Source organism: Corapipo altera, unplaced genomic scaffold (assembly GCF_003945725.1).
Source record: "Corapipo altera isolate COAL_440 unplaced genomic scaffold, ASM394572v1 23b, whole genome shotgun sequence".
Lineage (NCBI taxonomy): Eukaryota > Metazoa > Chordata > Aves > Passeriformes > Pipridae > Corapipo > Corapipo altera.
In genome coordinates, this window is record NW_020884885.1 from 2912586 (window position 1) to 2932020 (window position 19435).

Consider the following 19435-nt stretch of genomic DNA (forward strand, 5'->3'; position numbering starts at 1 on the left):
ATCTTGCTTATGTTGTTTAATGAGCTGGCTGGTCAAGCATCTGATGCCCCGGTGGGAACTTTCAAAGTCACTGAACACGTTTTTACTTAAATCTAGCTGACATTTCTGTCTGTTTGATTTAGTGTATGATTTCCATATTTAGATTACCAATCAGATGGAGCATAGTACAATCATTCCGCTGCGCTATAAACATGCATACATCCTGCACGGAAGTGGGCTTTTTTTGCTGTTGGTCCACATGGCAAGAGCATTTTCAGATTCTGCTGGCATTTGGGAAGACTTTAGAAGTCTGTTTTAATTAGAAATAAAATTTTGAGTCTGTAATGAAAATTCAGAGTGCAGAATTAGTCTTCAGTACTTTATTCTCAGCCTATTTCAGTTGCAGTGCCCCTCTCTGTTATAATCTGGTAGGACTAGTCTATTGCAAATAATGAAGTATTTATTTAGCAGTTAAATGCTAAAATCCTTTTAAAAAGCTCAAAGTTATAAATATACATATTGTTTATATTTAATTTCTTTTTATTAAAAAATATTTAAATGTTTGCTGTTTGCATGCTTCAAACCCTTGCCATGAAGCATACAAGCATTAATGATAGGACTTTTGAGCAATTATTAATTAATTTGTTTAATGACAATCAAAATTTAAGTAGTTTTTGCTTCTCATGGAAGTTCAGCATTCCTCCTAATTTTGCACAGAGAGCTCCTCCCCATACTGAGATTAAACAAAAAATAAAAAATTGCGCCACTGAAAGGTCCATGTGTTTTCAGTGTCCTCTTCATCCATTTTGTTTCTTTTGGGTACCAGTGTCTGCAAGCCCAAAAATTCTTGGGGATGGTGCCTTCCCTGCTCCCCTTCTGTGTCTTTATTAGGCAGTAAGCAAAGTGATAAACATTTTCAAGAGGGGACAGAGCTGTGTTTCGGCTGGCAGTGGTGATACCCCAAACTGTCATACATAGGTGTGCCCCATGCACTGAGTTAAACCAGAATACCCCCTAGAAAACTACACAAAGCTCTGAACTCATGTTTGATAGCTGTACAGAGGTGTGTATTTTAAGTTCATATTCTTTATGTCATAACAGTTCCAACTTTCCTCCCCAAAATTAAATCAAGTCAGATTCATTCTGCTAGAAGGGGAGAGTGGCTCCTGGTCGTGTGATTGCCAAATGACCTTCATGTGACCTCATCCCAAGTTTCTGACATATATTGAGAACAAATATCCTTGTTGTGGTCTTTTCAAAAAACAGATTGTTGAGGTGATAGTATTTTCTTGCTGGAGGTGTCTAAAAAATTATCCTCTTCTGATTTGTTCTTGCTTTTCCTGTAGGAAAATTAAAAAAAAACAAAAACAAAAACAAAACAAAACCAAACAAAAACCCCCAAACAAACTCTGAGGGGTGAAAGAGAAAAATAACATGGTTTTCCTCCTTAAAAATAATGTTTTCATGTAGTTTGTTGCTTTTGTTGATTAAAACAAAAGCCAGAAGGCAGTGAAAGATGTGGTATACTTGTGACTCTTAAAACAGTTAAGAAGGTAGGGTTAATCTTAAAACATTGGGTTAATCCTCCTCCTTCATTGTTTTGTGTGTGCACAAAATCTTTGAGACACAGTGAGGCAGAGGTAGAGTCCTGTAAGTTTGATGTCTTAATCTCAGAGCTATTGTTCATGACATACATGAACTGACAGAGGACATGTCTGCAATAATTTGATTTCTGTGAAGTTTTTGAGTACAGCAGGTTGAAATTAGCCTAAGATTAATGGGGGACGGGGGCAGGAAGGCAAGTAAGTTTTCAAGGATCTAATTATAGAATCCATTTTAAAAATGATAAAAAAACCCCAAGCTCCAAAAGCAACTCCAAAAAGAAAAAAAACCCATGAGGTGGATCTTCATCACGGAATTCTACACTGAGTGAGACGGTTGTTGGGATCCGCTTTGCAAGCTGTTTTGCACAGTTCCTTGCTGGCGTGCAGCCAGCAATAGGAGCTGCAGCCCAGCTTGCTCTAGCTGCCAGTGTTCTGTTGTGTAGGAAGGGAACTCAAAATAGAACGCCTTCTTATTGCCTCCCTCAGGGTGCTTTAACAATTTCTCAAAGGTCAGTAGAAACTACTTATCAATTAAAGAGGGTCTGTGTCTGCTTTTAATGTATGCTCTTTCAGGTAGTAGAGAATAAAGTTGCTTTCAAATGCAGTCTTCCTACCTCTTTCCCTGGAATATTTTGTGAAGTTTTGGCTGTGTGTGAGGATCCAAGGCAAGTTGATTTGTTGATGTCACAGCAGTCAGCATTAATCTAGTCCAGTTGAATAGGCTAAAAATGCTGACTTGGTCAGTTTGCACTGGCAGGAGAAATATTGTAACAAGTATTCATTCAGTAGCCTGTGATAAAATGAACATGCCCTTGGAAATAGCCAATCTGGCTTCTAGTCATTTGATCTGCTCTCAAGAACAGTCTCTCCTGAATAATCTGCTTGATTTATAAATCAGTCAAAAGGTAGAATATCCTGATGCAGATAACAAATATATTTGTGAGATGGATCTGGAAAAAATGTTGAGTGGAGGATTTTGAGTTTTGCTTCCATTAAAAGATGAAGGAGAGTTTCACTGGGAGATTTAGTGACAACTTGATATTGTTTAGACAGTGATCTATCTGAAGAAAGATTAATGTTAATTAAAGTAGCATTGGAGAACTTCAGCAGATGACAGCAGCCAAGCTGGCTACAAGCTATTTTTAGAAAATTGACTTCATTGCGTTTGGTGTGATTCATTTATTAAGTCAACAGATGAAGCAATAACTCAGCTTCTTTTGGCAATCACTGAATATGGAACTGTATATAAAGGCTGTGTTCATATCTTTGGTCAGAATTCAAATTATAAAAGCTGACCCGTATTGATTCAGTCCAACTGTGCAAGTGTCTTGCACAAGATGTAGCTATGCGGTAATAATCCAGTGAGTCCATCTGAACATGCATGTATACAGGGGCATAGGGGAAAATCAATCAGAAGTCCAACTTGCAATATATGGAAAGTAACACTGTGATAATTTTGACCTTATATCCAGAATTAATGTTTTAAAAATGAGAAATTAAGTTTCTGTTTTAGACAGAGTGTTAAACAGCAAACAGGTCATAAAAGGATAGCTTATTAAAATAAAGGATGGTTTACTGTTGTAACAGAGTTGTAATTTATTTCTCTTTTAGTTTTGTCTTGAGTTCTCATTTGAGATGTGGTTCCTTTTTTCTTGCCTCCATTTGAGCACAGATTTTCCTGATTTTCAACTTTCCTTAATTTGGATGGAGTTACTTTTCCCTCTTCAGTGATGTTCTGCTTTAATTTGTGAAATAGTAAAGCTTCCATCTGTTCCAATACAACTGTGTTGGCCTTACTTCAGTTTATTTCCAGTATTTTGCTAATTTCTTAGGTTGCTATAGAAACCTTGTTTTTCACAGTCTCCTGAATCCTTTTTGTGAACTTTCTGTGAACCCAGTGTAAAAAGATAAAGACACAAAGTTTCTACTATTTTTAAAACCCCTGCACAAATAATTATGTGATATTTATTATTTCCTGATTATTTTTATGAAATTTCTATCTTACCTTTTCTGATTCTCTCCTCGAAGACCTTCACCAGTTTAGCCCATTAAAGGTGTGGTTCTTCATTATTATTGTGTCAGTGCTAATTTCTACATCTAGTAATAATTTCACTTGTCTTCTGCCAAGGGAGAACTGGGGTGTCTGTATTACATGCAGGGTCTGATACAGAGCTGATGATGTCTATCAGAATTTGAATATAAGTTCCAGGACCTTTGAGATTATCTCTTAGATTTACATGTAAAATATTAAAGCTAACTAGTATTTAAAATAATTTCACTATTAAATAATGTGACCTGCTATAGTGTGAAAATACTGCAGTTTGGGAGATAAAGACTTTGCACATTAGGTCTCTCTAGATGAAGTTTGTGACTGTCTTTTCAGTGTACTGGAAGTAGCTGACTGTATATTTAGCTTTGCTTTTGGTTGGTTGTATATTTTCTAAGAGAAATGCCATTTACGTTGGAAGATGCTGGGTGTTGTGTTGTTCAGCTGGAGAGAAGTGTAATTAAAGTCTGTAATAAAACTAAAATGTGTTAAAGATGAGTGAATCTGCACAAAAATTGAGTCTATAGTGATCTGAGTTCTGGCCGTTCTAACATGTTCTTTGCTGCATTATATTTTAGCGTACAACACCCATAGTAGTTAATGTATACTCCCTCATGCTACCTGGTCCTTTGCTTTTCTCATTGCAGTGCAATTACTTCTTGAAACATTGTGATTAAAAATTTTAGTGTAAAATGTTCTAAAAAAACCAGCCTGCACAGAGACGTTCACAAGAAAGTGAAAAAACATGCCAAGTGCGAGTCCTCTGTCAGAGTCTGTGTCATCCCGTAGCTGAAGTCTCCTATGTGTAATTGTCTGGTCTCTGTTCTTTATGGTGTCAGTAACCAAATCAAGGATTTGCAAAATAACAAATAAACTTCCAGACAGGCCACAGGTGATATTGACACTTAAATGCAATTCAGAGAAATACTTGAAATATACTTGAAATATAAAGTTTTCTTCAAGTATGCACCATGTTTCACAGCAGATTCTGCCTCTTTAGTTTGCTTTGCAAATAAATTGTATAGCATAATAATTGTTGCGTGACATTGAAGCTAATCAAAACATTTTATCAGCCAAAAAAGCATAATGTTTTCAAATTATATCTCTATGTTCATGTTCATTACTCACAGCCTACCAAACGGGCAGATTAAATCCTTTTTTTCTTATAGATACACTATTGCATAGTAAAAACAAAAATTCTATTTCTTATATATCACACTTATGACCAGTAGAAGAGTTCAGACTGTGTTAACTGCATCCTTCCAGAGTGTGTGATGACTTTAAACTTATGTGAAACTCACAGCTAAACTTTATACACAAAGTCAAATGTATTTATTATGTCCTTTGCCCGTTAAATCTGGTACTATAATCTGTGGTGGATCTCTCTTTTGGAAATTATAAGATAGAATGAAATCTAATGTTCTGAAATGAGGAAAATATAGACTTCCTTAAAAACTTCATTTCAACTCTTAGGCATTTATAAAATTGTAAATTATTGTGTCTATGATTCTCTTTCAGCTTCAAGTTTATTATTATTTATGTTTGTGGTCTGGATTTTTAAGCTAAATATGTCAGCATAGGATTGTAAACATATTAAGAGATATGTGAGCTGGAGCTATCAGTGAGAGATTTTATTTAAACAGTAATGTAACTTTTAATATGTCTTTCTCTTTTAAAAATGTGTAATTGTGGACTGCAACTTAGCAGATTCAGAGTGTGTTAAACTCTTGACACAAAACTTTACAGAAGTATTTGCATAAAGTGATGTTAACTAATGGTTTAAGCAAGCCAGATGAGTTTACTGAGTCAATTATTTTGATTTTTTTTTTCTCGAATATGTTCCAAGAAAGTGCTTAATAGTTGTGTTGAGGGTGGCCAGGAATGAAATCTGCCAGGTGGAATTCCCTGTTGCTGGAGTACTGGCAGCAGAGGCTCTATCCTTCCCTTCTGCTAGAGGGTAGAAAGTCAATGAAGTTATTTTTTTGAGTACTCCATAATGCAGACAGGAATGGATCTGAAAGAACTCAATAAAAATTTGTATCTTATGGTCCTCATTCCAGCAGCAATAGGGCTGGTCATGTGCAACGTTAACATACATTCATCTGAGCCATCTCATATCACAGTTTGATGAAGTAATCCTTCGTCATGATGTTAAAACCAATTTCTTGTAGCTATCCCTAGAAACACCAGTTGAACAAAGGTCATGAAAAATAAAAGCTCATGTTTGTACTTGCACTGGCAAAGAAAAGTTTCAGTTCTCTCCAACTTTTAAGCTCACTTAATGACTGGCAGCAATGGAAATTGCAGAGGAGAAAGCAATTAGTATACTCATCGTTCGTGATGAATTTGAATGCTGTAATATCTGAACCCTGTCTGTACTCAGAAATCATACTTGATGTTACTTGGAGCAGTGATGGACTTCAGACTTGACTTTTCCTATGCAGACTTTATCTTCTGTCTAAAGCCTTCAACAGTTCGTTTATGAGTGACTTACTTGTAGAGATATGAAAAGGCAGGATGTATGCAGAAAATCTAATGCATTTTCTGTATTACTCTCTTCTCCCCTTTTTCAGTTGAGTAAATAGTATGTGTAATAATTTCAAGATATAATATAAGGAAATAGATCTGTGTAGAAACGCTGACAATTGGAAGAAAAAGTTCCAGTAATAGGGAGAATAATACAAATGTGCATTTGATAGCTGTCTACTGCTTTACAATAAATAGTTTCTTATGTGATTTCCATTTCTGTAGGACTCAGAAGAGTAGTGTTGTTGTGTGCAGAGCCAGGAGGAGGTCATTAATTGCAATTACATTTTTAAGTCTGAATTGTCACTATCAATAATACTACTTCATGAAATGAAAGAAGCCATATCTGCATGTGTCTGGGGAAAATGTAATATTTATCACTATTTATAGTACATGCTGTTCATGCATCTTCTGTATGTAAACTATTCTTCACCAGGTTTTAAAAAAGTAATGTCAATGAGTTCAGTGTGGAACAAAACCTCCTATTTTTCTCCATCAGTGCCAACTATTGCGCATCGCCCACTTTTTATTACCAGTCATGAACTGCAGACTTTTCAAACATGGAGGCCATAGAGCCTGTGTGATTTGTGAGGTCTGTACATGCACATTTAATTTAAAAATTCAATTTCTAGAATTGTATTTGGATGCTTTTAGGACTATATAGTAGCTTAGTGACATACTGAGCACAAAGCACATCAGGCTTCAAATATTTAAACTCATCCATATGCCTTAGGCCACAAACAAGAAATCATAGAATATGATGATTGATGGCTGTTAATATAAAGAATACCATCCCGGTGGTGGTAATTCTGCTTGGTCAACCTAATTGTTAAGGTGAAGGACACCTTCTTTCTAATGTTTATGTTAATAACAATAAAGGTTTTTTGTTGGATAAAGGTGGGGAGGTTTGTTTTTGATTTGGGGCTTAGTGGGTTTTGCATCTAAATTGGTAGAAGGAATATTTGTGTTTTGAAACAAGTCATGACACCATTAACACATTGCATTTTCTGTTACTGATTTTGAGAACATTTTTCTTCTCCTTATTTCAGGTTGGGTGGGACTATATCTGCATACAAGATAGTGCCAGACGAAATAGAAGAAATCAAGGTACAGTATTATTACATTTTAACACTGAATTTCTTTGTTTGAAAAATTACAGAGAAGTTACATTAAAAAGCCATACGATTTCTTATTTTGAAGTGTATTATGGGGGAGAGGGGAAATTATCTAAAGTTAAGTTGTTAGATCCATATTTACAGATCTAAAATAGAATTTTAGTAATTTCTACCAGTACAGTTTACCTTCAGCCTAAGTTGATTTCAGCAGGATTTTTAATGCCAGAAACTTGCGTAATTCAACATATTTCTGTTTTGTTACCAGAAGAGAGATGCAGGACTCTTCTGGTAACAAAACTCTCGTGAACATTGAGTTATATTTTCATAACAAAAATAAACACAGTATCTGTCTGCTTTTGAGATCAAAAGCACATCCGTATTTTTCAGTAGTCTTAAGGCAATAGTATGAAGTCATTGATATTCAAAATCATTACAAGCTCTTTGATTTTGAGTTATGACAACAATAAGTTCTGAAGTTTACCTTCAATGTAATGTTCATTATAACAAAACTCACTTTAGCCAAGTCCACTCATGGAAAGTGCATCAACAATTTGTGTCAGTTTTGTTTTTCAGTGGGGTGAAAGATGGGTGCTGGGTGGGAATTTGGCTTAGATCTGATTGCATGGTTTGTGTAGCTGATTCTTTGTTTGACTATTAGTAGGTCAGTCTGACATATTGCTTGCTCACTGTGATTGCTTAACCCGTTGTGCTGTTTCATATACTCATTTTCAGCTGTGCAAAGAGCATTAAGAGTAGTTTAAAATCTTGTAAAGGGAGGTAGGTGATTGCATAATAACTGATGTAGGCATGACTTTGCAGTGTGTAAAGTGGTGAGAATTTATTCCTCCTCAATTAGAATCAAATGCACTGCTAGGAAAAACACTGACTGCCTGTATCTGCATCAGTCAAAGTTATCACACCATTGTGATCAAAATTTTTTTTTCTCCTTCAAATTGCATGGATTCCCTTATCCTGAATTTTCAAGGGGAACATGATTTATTAGGATAGATCCAATGTTCAGACTTTGGTCTTGGACAGAAAGAAAGAAGGTTTTCAAAATTTATTAGTGTTAGATAGTATTTCCATGATGTTCAGAGTACTGCTCCAAAACTCTTTAAAAAATGACAAAGACCCTAAACCACAATCTTGTTCTTTTAATATAGGGAATCCAATCCCACTGGCATTTTGCTAATATTGAAGATAAAGAAAGCTCATATTTCTGGCTTCGTTGTCTAAACTGAGTTCAATGAACAAAGAAAAATGGAATGTTGGAAAATAAGAAATAATTTTACTTCTAGGAACTTAATGCAAGATCAGTAGTCACAGGAATGTGGTTTTACCTGAACCTCCTAAGGAGACTTCTTCTGAATTTTCAGCTTTTTCTTACTCAGCTGGTGTTTAAGTGCTTGAGATCCTGGAAACAGCAAAGGATGGGTTACTCATTAGTCTCAGTTGTGCCAGCAAATAAGTGTGGAAGAAGGATTGTATTATTTTAAGTCAGACCTATTTAAAGTGTTGGGGAAAAATCCCTTCCTTTACTTGTTCCTAGTAGCTGTCTTGTTAGGGTAATGGGTTTTTGATGATGACTTAGGTCAGCCCACCTCTCACACCTTAGATGATTGAACTTCTTAAGCTGCAATAACAGAAGGTGTTATTTGTATGAAACAAGGCACTGCTGGAAGATGCTAAGACACACTAGCAGTGAGTATAATGGACAAACATATACTGAATTTGGAAAAGTATTATTTTGCATATATATATTTTAAATGGCAGATGAAAAGCTGGGAGACTAAGTGTCCTTGCAGTAAATATAGGGAGTAGTCTTAACTTCTGAAAGATTTTCCCAGTAGATTTGAGTAGAAAAAGGAGAGAGGAGAAATAGAAGGCAAATGAGCTTATTGGAATGTTACTTCCAGAGAGAACATAATCTTATTCCATGCACAATAGTTCTGTTATTTTGCCTCACAACTATCCCTCCTCTATTTAAACATGGAATCTTAAGGGGGTTAATTTGATGGAATATGCAAAAAGAATAACTCCATTTTTAAAATCTGATTTAACTTGATGGGTTACTGAATTATATTTATAGGAATTGTAATATTCTTTTTTTCTGATAGTCCTTACAAAGTAAACTGCTTGCTTAAATGGCAAAGGAGGGTACTTTATCAGACAGAGAGCAATAACTTCTGTGGCAAATAAAAAGAAGTCTCTCAGATAGTGTCTGCATAGGAAAGGTGGTAGATTAACCTCTTCTACCACTCGAAATGACTTATGAGGAAAACTGATTTATTATTTTGTTAATTCATGTAATTACATCTTAGGTAGAACATCATTGTAAGCAGAGGCTATATCTCTGAGTTTATGGAACAGGAAAAATTCTGCAAGCTTTAATATATCTGTCGATGGAAAAGTATCATTCGAAGATTAATGAAGCGCATGTTTCTTAATGTATTAGTAATTTTCAAATATCCTGTATTTTATCTGTGAGAATTTATTTGTCTGTATTGCAGTACTACACAAATTTTAACATGTGTTTATAATGTTTCCACTCTGGAGTGTTTAGAATGTATTTATTTTTGCATATGAGTGTGATTTCACTCTGTGTATATATGTACTATGAGACTTTATGTGTCTAGAATATTGCCTGTACATACATGTACCTATTTCCTTGAATGAGTATATATCATCAGTGTTGGGTATAACTGAAGTAGTGGATCTCACTTACCAAAATCAAGTGACGTGTGGCATCTTAAAGGCATATGGATGAGGAGTATTTATGGCAGAAGTGATAGCATGTACCCTAACTACCCTCATGCATTATACCAAGGTTAGGAGGAATTGTGTGGAACCAATCACCACTACAGTTCCTCAGCATCTCTATCAGTGTGAAATGAAGTGTCATGTAACTTACCACACCTAGATTTTTGTCATAGGTGCTTAGGTTTCCAAAGTGAGAGCACTCAACAGGTAGCCCTATTAAGATACCATCACAGGTTTCTCCGCTGAAAACTCTTCTAGAAGGTAGATGCATCTTCTGTCACCTTCTATCAGGATCTTCAGGACCAATGCTTCAGTAAGAGAAGCTTTCAGAGGAGGAACACCTGAGTGAATGCCTAAATGGATGTACTACCATCTACATTCTTGTCATTCCTCTATACCGGTTAAAGCAATGTCACTTCATTTTCAGTACCTGCTGGTTTTAAAATACTTCTGAAACTGATGAAGACAGTAAATATGGAAATTGTAACACATTTCTAAGAAGGTGTCACTGTTTTGACTTTCTCTAGACTTCTATTCTCATCAGAGTTATTTAGTCCTGTAAGCAAGAAGCTTTTCAAACTTGCAAAAATGCACTGTCAGATTTCAGCCGTGCTCCTCACCCACTGTAGTAGTATGTTGTGCCCTAAAGAGAGGTCTTCTAAACCAAATGATTTCATGTGCATAGGGCCTGGTGAGCATATCAGGCAACACTGGTTTTGAAGAACATGGTCTAGTTGGAAATTAAAGCAGTTGCATTCAAAAGAAAATGAAAAGCAGCAACCTTAACATTATTTCTAGTTAATGACATTCATGACAAAATACAATTTTGTTTACAGTATGGAAATTTTTCTCAAGAGTAATGAGCAATTTATGACTGATTAGGGAAAGTTTGGATGGTGTGCCTGTAGATAGTTTTATGTCAGCAGTAGTGCCTTACGGTAAGAAATGGTCTTTTTGATTGCAGCATTCTGTCATTAGAAAGGAAATACATGATGTAGTGAAGGATTATTATTCTAGAGGAAGACTCAATGAATGAGAAGACCACTCATTAACAGATTTCTAAAAAAATACTTGCTTTGCTAGGATTTGCAAGTCAACCGCAAAAAGGAATTGAATTGTTTTGTCTTGGGGTTTTTTATGTGCTTTCCCACATGTTTTTCATATAGGCATATGCATGCATCTCATCATCTCAAGACCAGAAATTAGTTTTGTAGCAGGTGTTCAATTCATGAAAGTAATGTGCAAAAGAAAGACATTGCCATTTTATTTCATGCCTATAATATTTGTGGCGTGAGACAGATATTCCAGTGTAGAGAAAAAGGTTAAATGATTGCCTCCTATGGTAGTTAATTTTAAGAAATCTTGTTAGAAATATTTTCTTAGTACTGATTGTAAATTGTAAATTTAGATGTAAAGCAGTTCTGGAGGAAGGTCGGAATTTTTTTGGTTCCATTATCCACCCTTTCTCACAGAGACACACTTTATGCTCCTCAAAGAACACCTGTAATTCTTCTGTAGGTGCTCTTTAAATGAAAGTATATGCATAAAGTATTAAAGGCTACATATAAGACTTACACAGCTTTCCCCCTGAATAGTGATAGGATAGCTCTCTTTTTTGTTTTGAAGCATTTGTTAACTTAATAATTTAATAGATGAAAATTATTTTCATGAATAGCCGAAATGCATTCTTCTTAGATTGTCTTTGAAGTCACAGACTCCAGTGATAAAGATCGAAGAGTAAAAAAAGATAAAAACTATGAGGGAGAGGGAAGTAACCAGAAGGGAAATGGGGAACACTGTGTCTTCTTAGAGATGAGTTGCTCTAGATGACTTAAGAATTCATGAGATTTTTACTTTTCCACATAGTCATATTTAGGAACAGCTTGTGAACAAAGTAAGCTGATTTCACTATAAGCTGTATTTCCGAGCAAAACTGGACTTTCTGCCATCAAAAATATATATCTTTAAAATGACTACAAATAAAATCAATCTATTCAGAGACTTTCTCAAAATTATTTGTTTTTTTTAAGTTTATGGTGTCATATACCTGCATAATACTGCATCCCAGAATCTTTTTACTGGTGACAGTAGCTGATGAAACTCATGCAACCTTTGTGTGCAGCCAAGAGACACTGGCCTTGATCCTTCAAAATATTTTCATGTTTGCCAATGTGTGCCAAAAATAAGTAGCAGTTTGTCAAAAAGTGCTGGTTTGTAGTCCTATATAAAAAAAACCCACAAATGAGAGAAAGGTACTCATCAGTACTGTAGTGGATAGTCTGTAAGAACAAAATTGTACCTCAGAATATTCAGTTTTCACAAAACTGATTTCATATCTTGATATTGGGTGGCGGGGCAGCATTTAAATATTTCATGCATCTTCTACAAAATCAACGGTGCATTACGTAAAAAAGGAGATGCACTGTCATCCCAGTTTTGCATAGGAGTTTGTCCTGTAACTGGTTTACTTCATCATTGTATTGATGTTCATCTGCTAAGTGTATCAGCGTTGGCTGAGGATCTTCACACAAAGTTTCCCCAAGGTTTATGATGGGAGACACTGGCATTTGGTAATAATACTGAGATTATTGCTCTATTTATCTGTTTGGATCCAACACAAACAAAAAATAGTTTTCCCTCTCAGAGTAAGAGTTTTTTGAAGAGACTCAAGCTGTTTAAAGTATATACATGCCAGTGTTTTCCTCATTCTCAGATTATAATTACTAACTCACAGCACAAGAGGCCTTATTAATTAGCATGACACGAAAGGGTATTATCAATTGAATGTCTAGCGAGTATTAAAAAGTAGCATCTCCATAGACTCTAAAGCTTAGAGATGCAAGCTGAAAAAAGTTAAAGGCAATTTGTTATGGTCATGTGTTATTCCATGAATAGATTGCTAGTCATACTGGACTGTGAGTTCGTTAAAACTGAGATCTTGTCTTTTAACTCTCTTAATATGCACATTCCAGAATCTGACTGTCCAGTACACAGTTTCATTGTGCTCCTGCATCCAGGAAAAGAAAGTTTCTAGAAGCTTTTGCAAATGCCCTAGCTAGTAACAAAAAATTGACACTGAGATCCAAATTTAGTGTATGAAATCCCTGATAAACTTGGAGATTTGGATCTCCTACTTCTTGGGTTTTCATGATTGAGAGTTTCTTATGGCCATGAATCCAACAAGGACAATTAAGAAGTAAAATGTGTTAAGTTAAAACAACTTTGTCTCATCATATTTCCCTGCAATTAAAGTTCACCTAATGTACACACAGATTTCTTCCTGAGTTCGTTTCCAAATCCTGTATTAGCAGAGTCAATCACTGACTAGTATTCTTTTCCAAGCTACATATGACAAAAAAATTGTAAATTACATCATTTAAATGACAGAAAGAACTCTGAGTTTTTTACTTGCTGTATAAACCCATAAACGACGTTACAGATTTTGTTGTTTCCATGCTGGAGAGAATTAAAGGCTTGTGTGTGAGATGATCTGACAAATTGTCAAAAACTTTATATAAAACAAAAAATTACTTTCCTTTAATGTCTCTCCATGTATATGCATTCATGCTACAAGCTAGATTTTCACCTCTTGTAGTGTTGTTAATGTACTCTTAGCCATGTATTTGTGCTCCATTCTTTTAAGTTCTTGTCTGTAGCCTTATATTTATATTTATTATATGGTATCATATTGCTCCTAGTTGACTGTGATTTCATTTCTGTTGTGCTATGTCAGTTTTTCTTCTATTCCTTTGTTGAGCTAAGTTAGTTTTGTTTCTTCTAAGTCTGATTTTGCCCCTTTTTCTGGAAAGTGCAGTCTGTATTACACTGAGTTCTGGGTCCAGGCTTTGGTGCCAAGCCTGGCTGTGCAAGCATGAACCGCTGTGCAGGCACACTCTCACACCAGTGAAATATGAGTGTTTCATAAGACTGTCGTTTTTATTGTGGGATTTTTTTTCCCACCTATGAAACCATTAGTAGTTGGGAATATCAGTTTTGGCTTTTGGATTGTTTCCGCTCTGATAGGTTTGAGACTGTTTTTGCTTGAAGGACATGACTCTACTCAATACTATAGCTATTGCTGTCTCAAGTTTTTGTATAGAAAATCCTTAGGGAGTACTCACTGAAGGGGCTTTTCATCTATTTCTCTCATCTTCCAGGGATGATGCAATTACAGACGCTCAACCAAAAAAAATCATTACAAAAGAATGTAAAATGAGAGATGGTTGAAGTGTCTATCACTGTTCCCTGATTATTGGACAGCAGGATTCAGCTCTCCCCTTGTGGATGTTTCTGGGCATTTGATGGGATTTCTTTTAGGTCCAGGCAGTTGCTGACATTACCAGTATTACAGATTAACTCTATTCTTCTCTGCCTTACTGCTTCTTTACTGTTTTGAGAGATGTGGGTGATGTAAACCAAGTAACTGAGCGGGGAAGCTGGTTATCTGCTCTTTTTGGCATCTGGCACTGAAGAGGCCAATTGACTTTTCTTTCTTTAGAAGAGATATGTGGGGATGGCCCAAATTTCTTTACATCTGTTAGTGATTTAACTCTGATCTTTATTAGAACTGCTGAATGTATCAAGAGCATTCCTCTGCTTTTCTGGCGAGGGCATCAAATGCCTAGACCCTCTGGATGAAAAAGTATACTCACTAACTTTCCCTATGAAAATAGGAATTGTCACTTCTTGTTTTCTTGCTGTCTTCCATCTTACATTTCATGGGCTTTGTGGCCTCATAGACTTAGTGGCTCTAGAAATAGCTTACTCTTACAAGCTGTCTTGAATATGGACAATGCTTAAACATTGTTATTAATTCCTGTTCTAATGTGAGAAGAATTTAAACAAATGTATTTTATGTTTTATTGTGTAATTTAGTCTTATGAACATACAGAAATTTCGCTTGTGCAGATCATGGAATATTGCAGCATGGAGAAGGGAAGGGCAGGAAGATAGTCCATCCATTTAAGTTGAAATGCCTTGCTAATGACACAGTATTGTTTCAGTAATGCTATTATTTGCTTTCTAAAGCAAACAGAATAGTTCTTTAGTTTTCTTACAAAGAGAGAAGAAAAATAGCTGAAAGCTAATTTACAAGACAGACCAGTATATTGCTCATCCTTCAGGCATTTCTGATTACCTTGCATTTAAGAGGAGATAATAACATGTATCAGATTTTTCATTACCACAGTCCTGTTTGTCTAGTCAGTCTTTCTTCATTAAATACATTAGAAACAGGATTTTAAATTTCTTCTTGTTTTCCAGCATAGAAAATATCTCTGCCTGTGACCATAGTAACCAATTTGTCTAATTTCCTCCTGGCTTTCTTTCATTTTCCATTTTTGCGAACTACATATCTCTGTACCAACCATCACCTGAAACCCGCTTAGTTCTTGGGGCATCTTCTGACCAACTCTAACACAGACTTTTTTACTTTTCATCTGACCCCATATACTGGGAAATGTTTTCAGTGCCTTTGTTCTCACTGGAAAAGTCACTTCTTAAATGCAATGTCACTTAGACTGAATGAGAGGAGGAAACAAAACTCAGCTTCATTAAGCAGCAAATAGCTTTTGGCAAGTATATAAGTAAATCAAGTTTGTATAAAAGCCCTAATAATTTTCCATGTGACCTGTTACATTAAGTTTTGGTTGGTTATATTTAGCCTTTAAGAATGTTTTCTGATGATTCTTTTTTGGGATCTATGAAGGAAATTTAATGTTGTCCTATCATAAGTGATAATGTCATAATTGGTTAAGGGCTTAACTGAGTTTGAGATCTACAGTATGATTTTTCCTTGTGATAAATAGATTTCTGAAAGTGTTTTTTTTTATGATTGTCACAATAGGTGAATGCTGGTCCTGTATATATAGGAAAAAAGGAGATCAGGTTTTCTTGGTTTTGTTTGTCTTTCTAAAAACCCTTCAGGTTCTACATGCTGGTCCTTTGTATATAGGAAAAAAAGAGATCAGTCTTGTTGTTGTTTGGTTTTTGGGTGTTTTTTTTCTTTGTTTGTCTGTGGTGTTTTCTTAAATAACATTCAGGTTTTATACCTATTCACAGGTAGTGTCTTAGTGAATTATGAAAATTATTATTTGTAGAGAAATGAAGTATTAATGCAAATAAGGATATCAAAATGCTAATTGGTTGACAAACCATCTGATGAAATTCAGGGGAGGTTAATGTTACGTAATGTGTGTAGGAGACATAGAAAAATCCCCAATTTGCATATAAAATAGAAGTCTCTAATTAGACTACTGTGATCCAAGAATGATCCTGAGAAGTGTGCTAAGCTGGTTACTATTAGCTCAGTGTGCAGGAGCAACTGAAAGGGTGGGGGGATGGGAGCAGGGGGAAAAGACTGAGGGATTATTAGGAAAGGAACCAAGACCAGAACGGTAAACCTTTTCTGTTATGTATGAGCCTCTGGTGCCAGACCATATACAATGGCATGTAAAGGGCTGATCCCCTAATTACAAAAATGACTCAGTAGGACTGAAAAACATTTAGAGTCAGATTATAAAAATTATCTAATTTATAGAAGCACTTCTGTATGAGGAACAGATAAAGAGATTGAGACAGAAAAGTCCAGAAGTGACACATTTGGTTGCATTTCAGCAACATTCTTACTTATTTCTACTGCACTTTTAAAATTAACTCTCATGCTTAATTTATGCAAATTGTAAGACTGCCTGAAAGCAGGCATCAAAGTTTTGATTATATGTCTTCCATTGGTTGATAATGTACTGATTGTAAGAAAAAAAAAAACACACAGAGCACAGCAATCATGTCTCTATCAGAAACCAGCTTAATACACTGTATTTTTCTGAAAAAGATTTGTAGCTGGTAGACTGCAGATAATTCCACTAGAGTAGTGTAGTTTATTTTACTTTCATAGTATGTTTTCTAGATATATTTTAATGTTGTGTTTTAATGTCTTGATTGGAAACCACAGTAGTAAGACACTAAAAATTACACAAACCTTCCTGTGATATGCAAGCTTGCAAACTGTATTAATAGAGTGACGCTTAGTACTTCACTGTGTGATTACACCTAATTAAACTTCTCTGATGATTAATTGTTTTTTATGGTGCCCTAATCCTATTAGTGACTGTCATACGTAAGGTCCACTGTCTAAAACAGAATATGAAAGATGATATGTTTTTTACAGAAAACCAAACAAAAACCTCCTTCAAGGAGACATAAAGGAATGATGTAAAACAGTATTGACATATTGAACCATGTGGCTAGAGGCATTTTATTTGCTCAGCTGCTTTCTCTTATCAGATGCACAAGATTGGTCTAGATGAGATTTCATGCTGATGGGCTGTATCTGAGCACAGATGTGAAATGGAAAGTTTTAAGTGGATTCTATGTTTTATTGAATATGTTGGTTAAGTGACTCTTTTCATCTCTGACAGTGCACAGAGCTGGAATGTTGTCTTAAGTGATGTCCTAAAGGCTTCCACAAATGGTGTCTTCTAGGTAAACAAAATCAGAGCAAGGTGTGTAGAGACAAATTTTAAAAATGCCTGCCTTAGTCTTAGCCACCACATCCCTGGTGCCAAGAACTGAATTTTCTTGAATCACGTCTGTGTTACCAAGTTATGCAAAGCAATAAAATGCATCTATCTATAAAGTAAAGCATATGGTGCTGGAGATATAGCATCCACATAGTATGTACTTTGTTTTATTTCAAACTGCTTCTAGCATTATTCTGTGTGCCTCTTAACAGCTGGAGTGGATTACATGTTCTGCATGTCCATTTTCCAAATAAGTTTTAATTGAAAGGATTCCAGTTCATATACTCAAAACCTACTTTGCAATATGAGCCAAAGTCTAGTAAGCAGAGGGCTATATAAAAGTGCAGTGCTGTTTTGAACTAACAGGCTATGGTAGATGTGTCCCAAGCCTCCAGCACATGTATTCTCGTAATACAACATATCGAGGTTACAAATGTGAAATTAATAATATAGTACCATCATTACCAGTGAAACACTGTTGTCTGAGTTAAGTAATTAAAAAGTGCCCGTCCCTCCTGGCGGACTACTAAAAGGAAAAAAAAAAGGTCATCTAGATCAGTGGTCTCCAAACTTTTTAATCATGTACTACATCAGTAAGGAATTTTTGAGTACACACCCTCCAATATAAGTATATTCTAATATTTTCTCTCTGCACCACAGTGGATCATAGAATTGTTTAGCTTGAAAAAGACCTCAGAGATCATCCAGTCCAAATGTCAACTGAGCACTACCAAGTCCACCGTCAAATCAATTCCCTAAGTGCCACATGTAAACATCTCTTAAATACCTCCACGGATGGGGATTCTGCCACTTATCTGGGCAGCCTGTTCCAGTCCTTGGTAACCCTGTTGGTGAAGAAATTTTTCCTAATATCCAATATAAACCTCCCCTGGCTCAATCTGACGCCTTTTTCTCTTGTCCTGTCACTTGTTACCTGAGAGAAGAGACCAACCCCCACCTCCCTACAACCTTTTTTCAGGTAGTTGTAGCGACCAATAAGGTCACCCCTGAGCCTCCTTTTCTCCAGGCTAAACAACCCCAGCTCCCTCAGCCTCTCCTCACAGGACTTGTGCTCAAGACCCTTCACCAGCTCCATTGCCCTTCTCTAGATCCGCTCCAGCACCTCAGTATCCTTCCTGAACTGAGGGGGCCATAATTGGACGCAGGATTCAAGGAGTGGCCTCACCAGTGGTGAGTACAGGGGGACAGTCCTGCCCTGGTCCTGCTGGCCACACTATTGCTGATGCAGGCCGTGATGTCATTGGTCTTCTTGGCCACCTGTGCACACTGCTGGCTCATGTTCAGCCAGCTGTTGACCAGCACCCCCAGGTCCTTTTCTACTGGGCAGCTTTCCAGCCACTCTGTCCCCAGCCTGTAGCACTGCCTGGGGTTGTTGTCACCCGAGTGCAGGACCTAGCACTTCACCTCATTGAACCTCACACCTCAGCCCATCAATCCAGCCCGTCCAGATCACTCTACCCAGTGAAGAGTGCAGCATCCAAGCCATGAGCAGCCAGTTTCTCTAGGACAATGCTGTGGGAAAGTGTGAAAGGGTTTGCTGAAGTCCAGGTAGATGACATCCTCAGTGTTTTCCTCATCCACTGAGTGGGTCATCTTGTCATAGAAGGAAATTAGTTGTCATCCTGCATGCAGCCCACTTTGGAGACCACTAGCCTAGACTACTGAAATGATTTACTGGTTCAGAGAGCATCACAACAGTAAATAATGAAAACACACCCTGATTAGCTGTTTTCTGGATTGTTCAGTACTAATCACTCTGTAGATAATAGAATTTTTAAGAGGCATTTTAATTTCTCCCATATTTTTGGTTTACATAACTTTGGTTTTAAGTGAAGTTATTTTCTTCTGTGCCTGTGTAGTGGA

At 36.3% G+C, this 19435-nt stretch overlaps 1 protein-coding gene across 8 annotated transcripts in view; it reads left to right on the forward strand.

Moving 5' to 3' along the window:
- The window catches only part of GPHN (gephyrin), a 282387-nt gene that overhangs the window by 106122 nt on the left and 156830 nt on the right, over window positions 1-19435 (forward strand). For all 8 annotated transcript variants that reach the window (XM_027641753.1, XM_027641758.1, XM_027641759.1 and 5 more), the window contains one exon: window positions 7206-7263. In XM_027641753.1, coding sequence (XP_027497554.1) covers window positions 7206-7263 — 58 coding nt within the window. The remainder of the gene's footprint in view (window positions 1-7205; window positions 7264-19435) is intronic.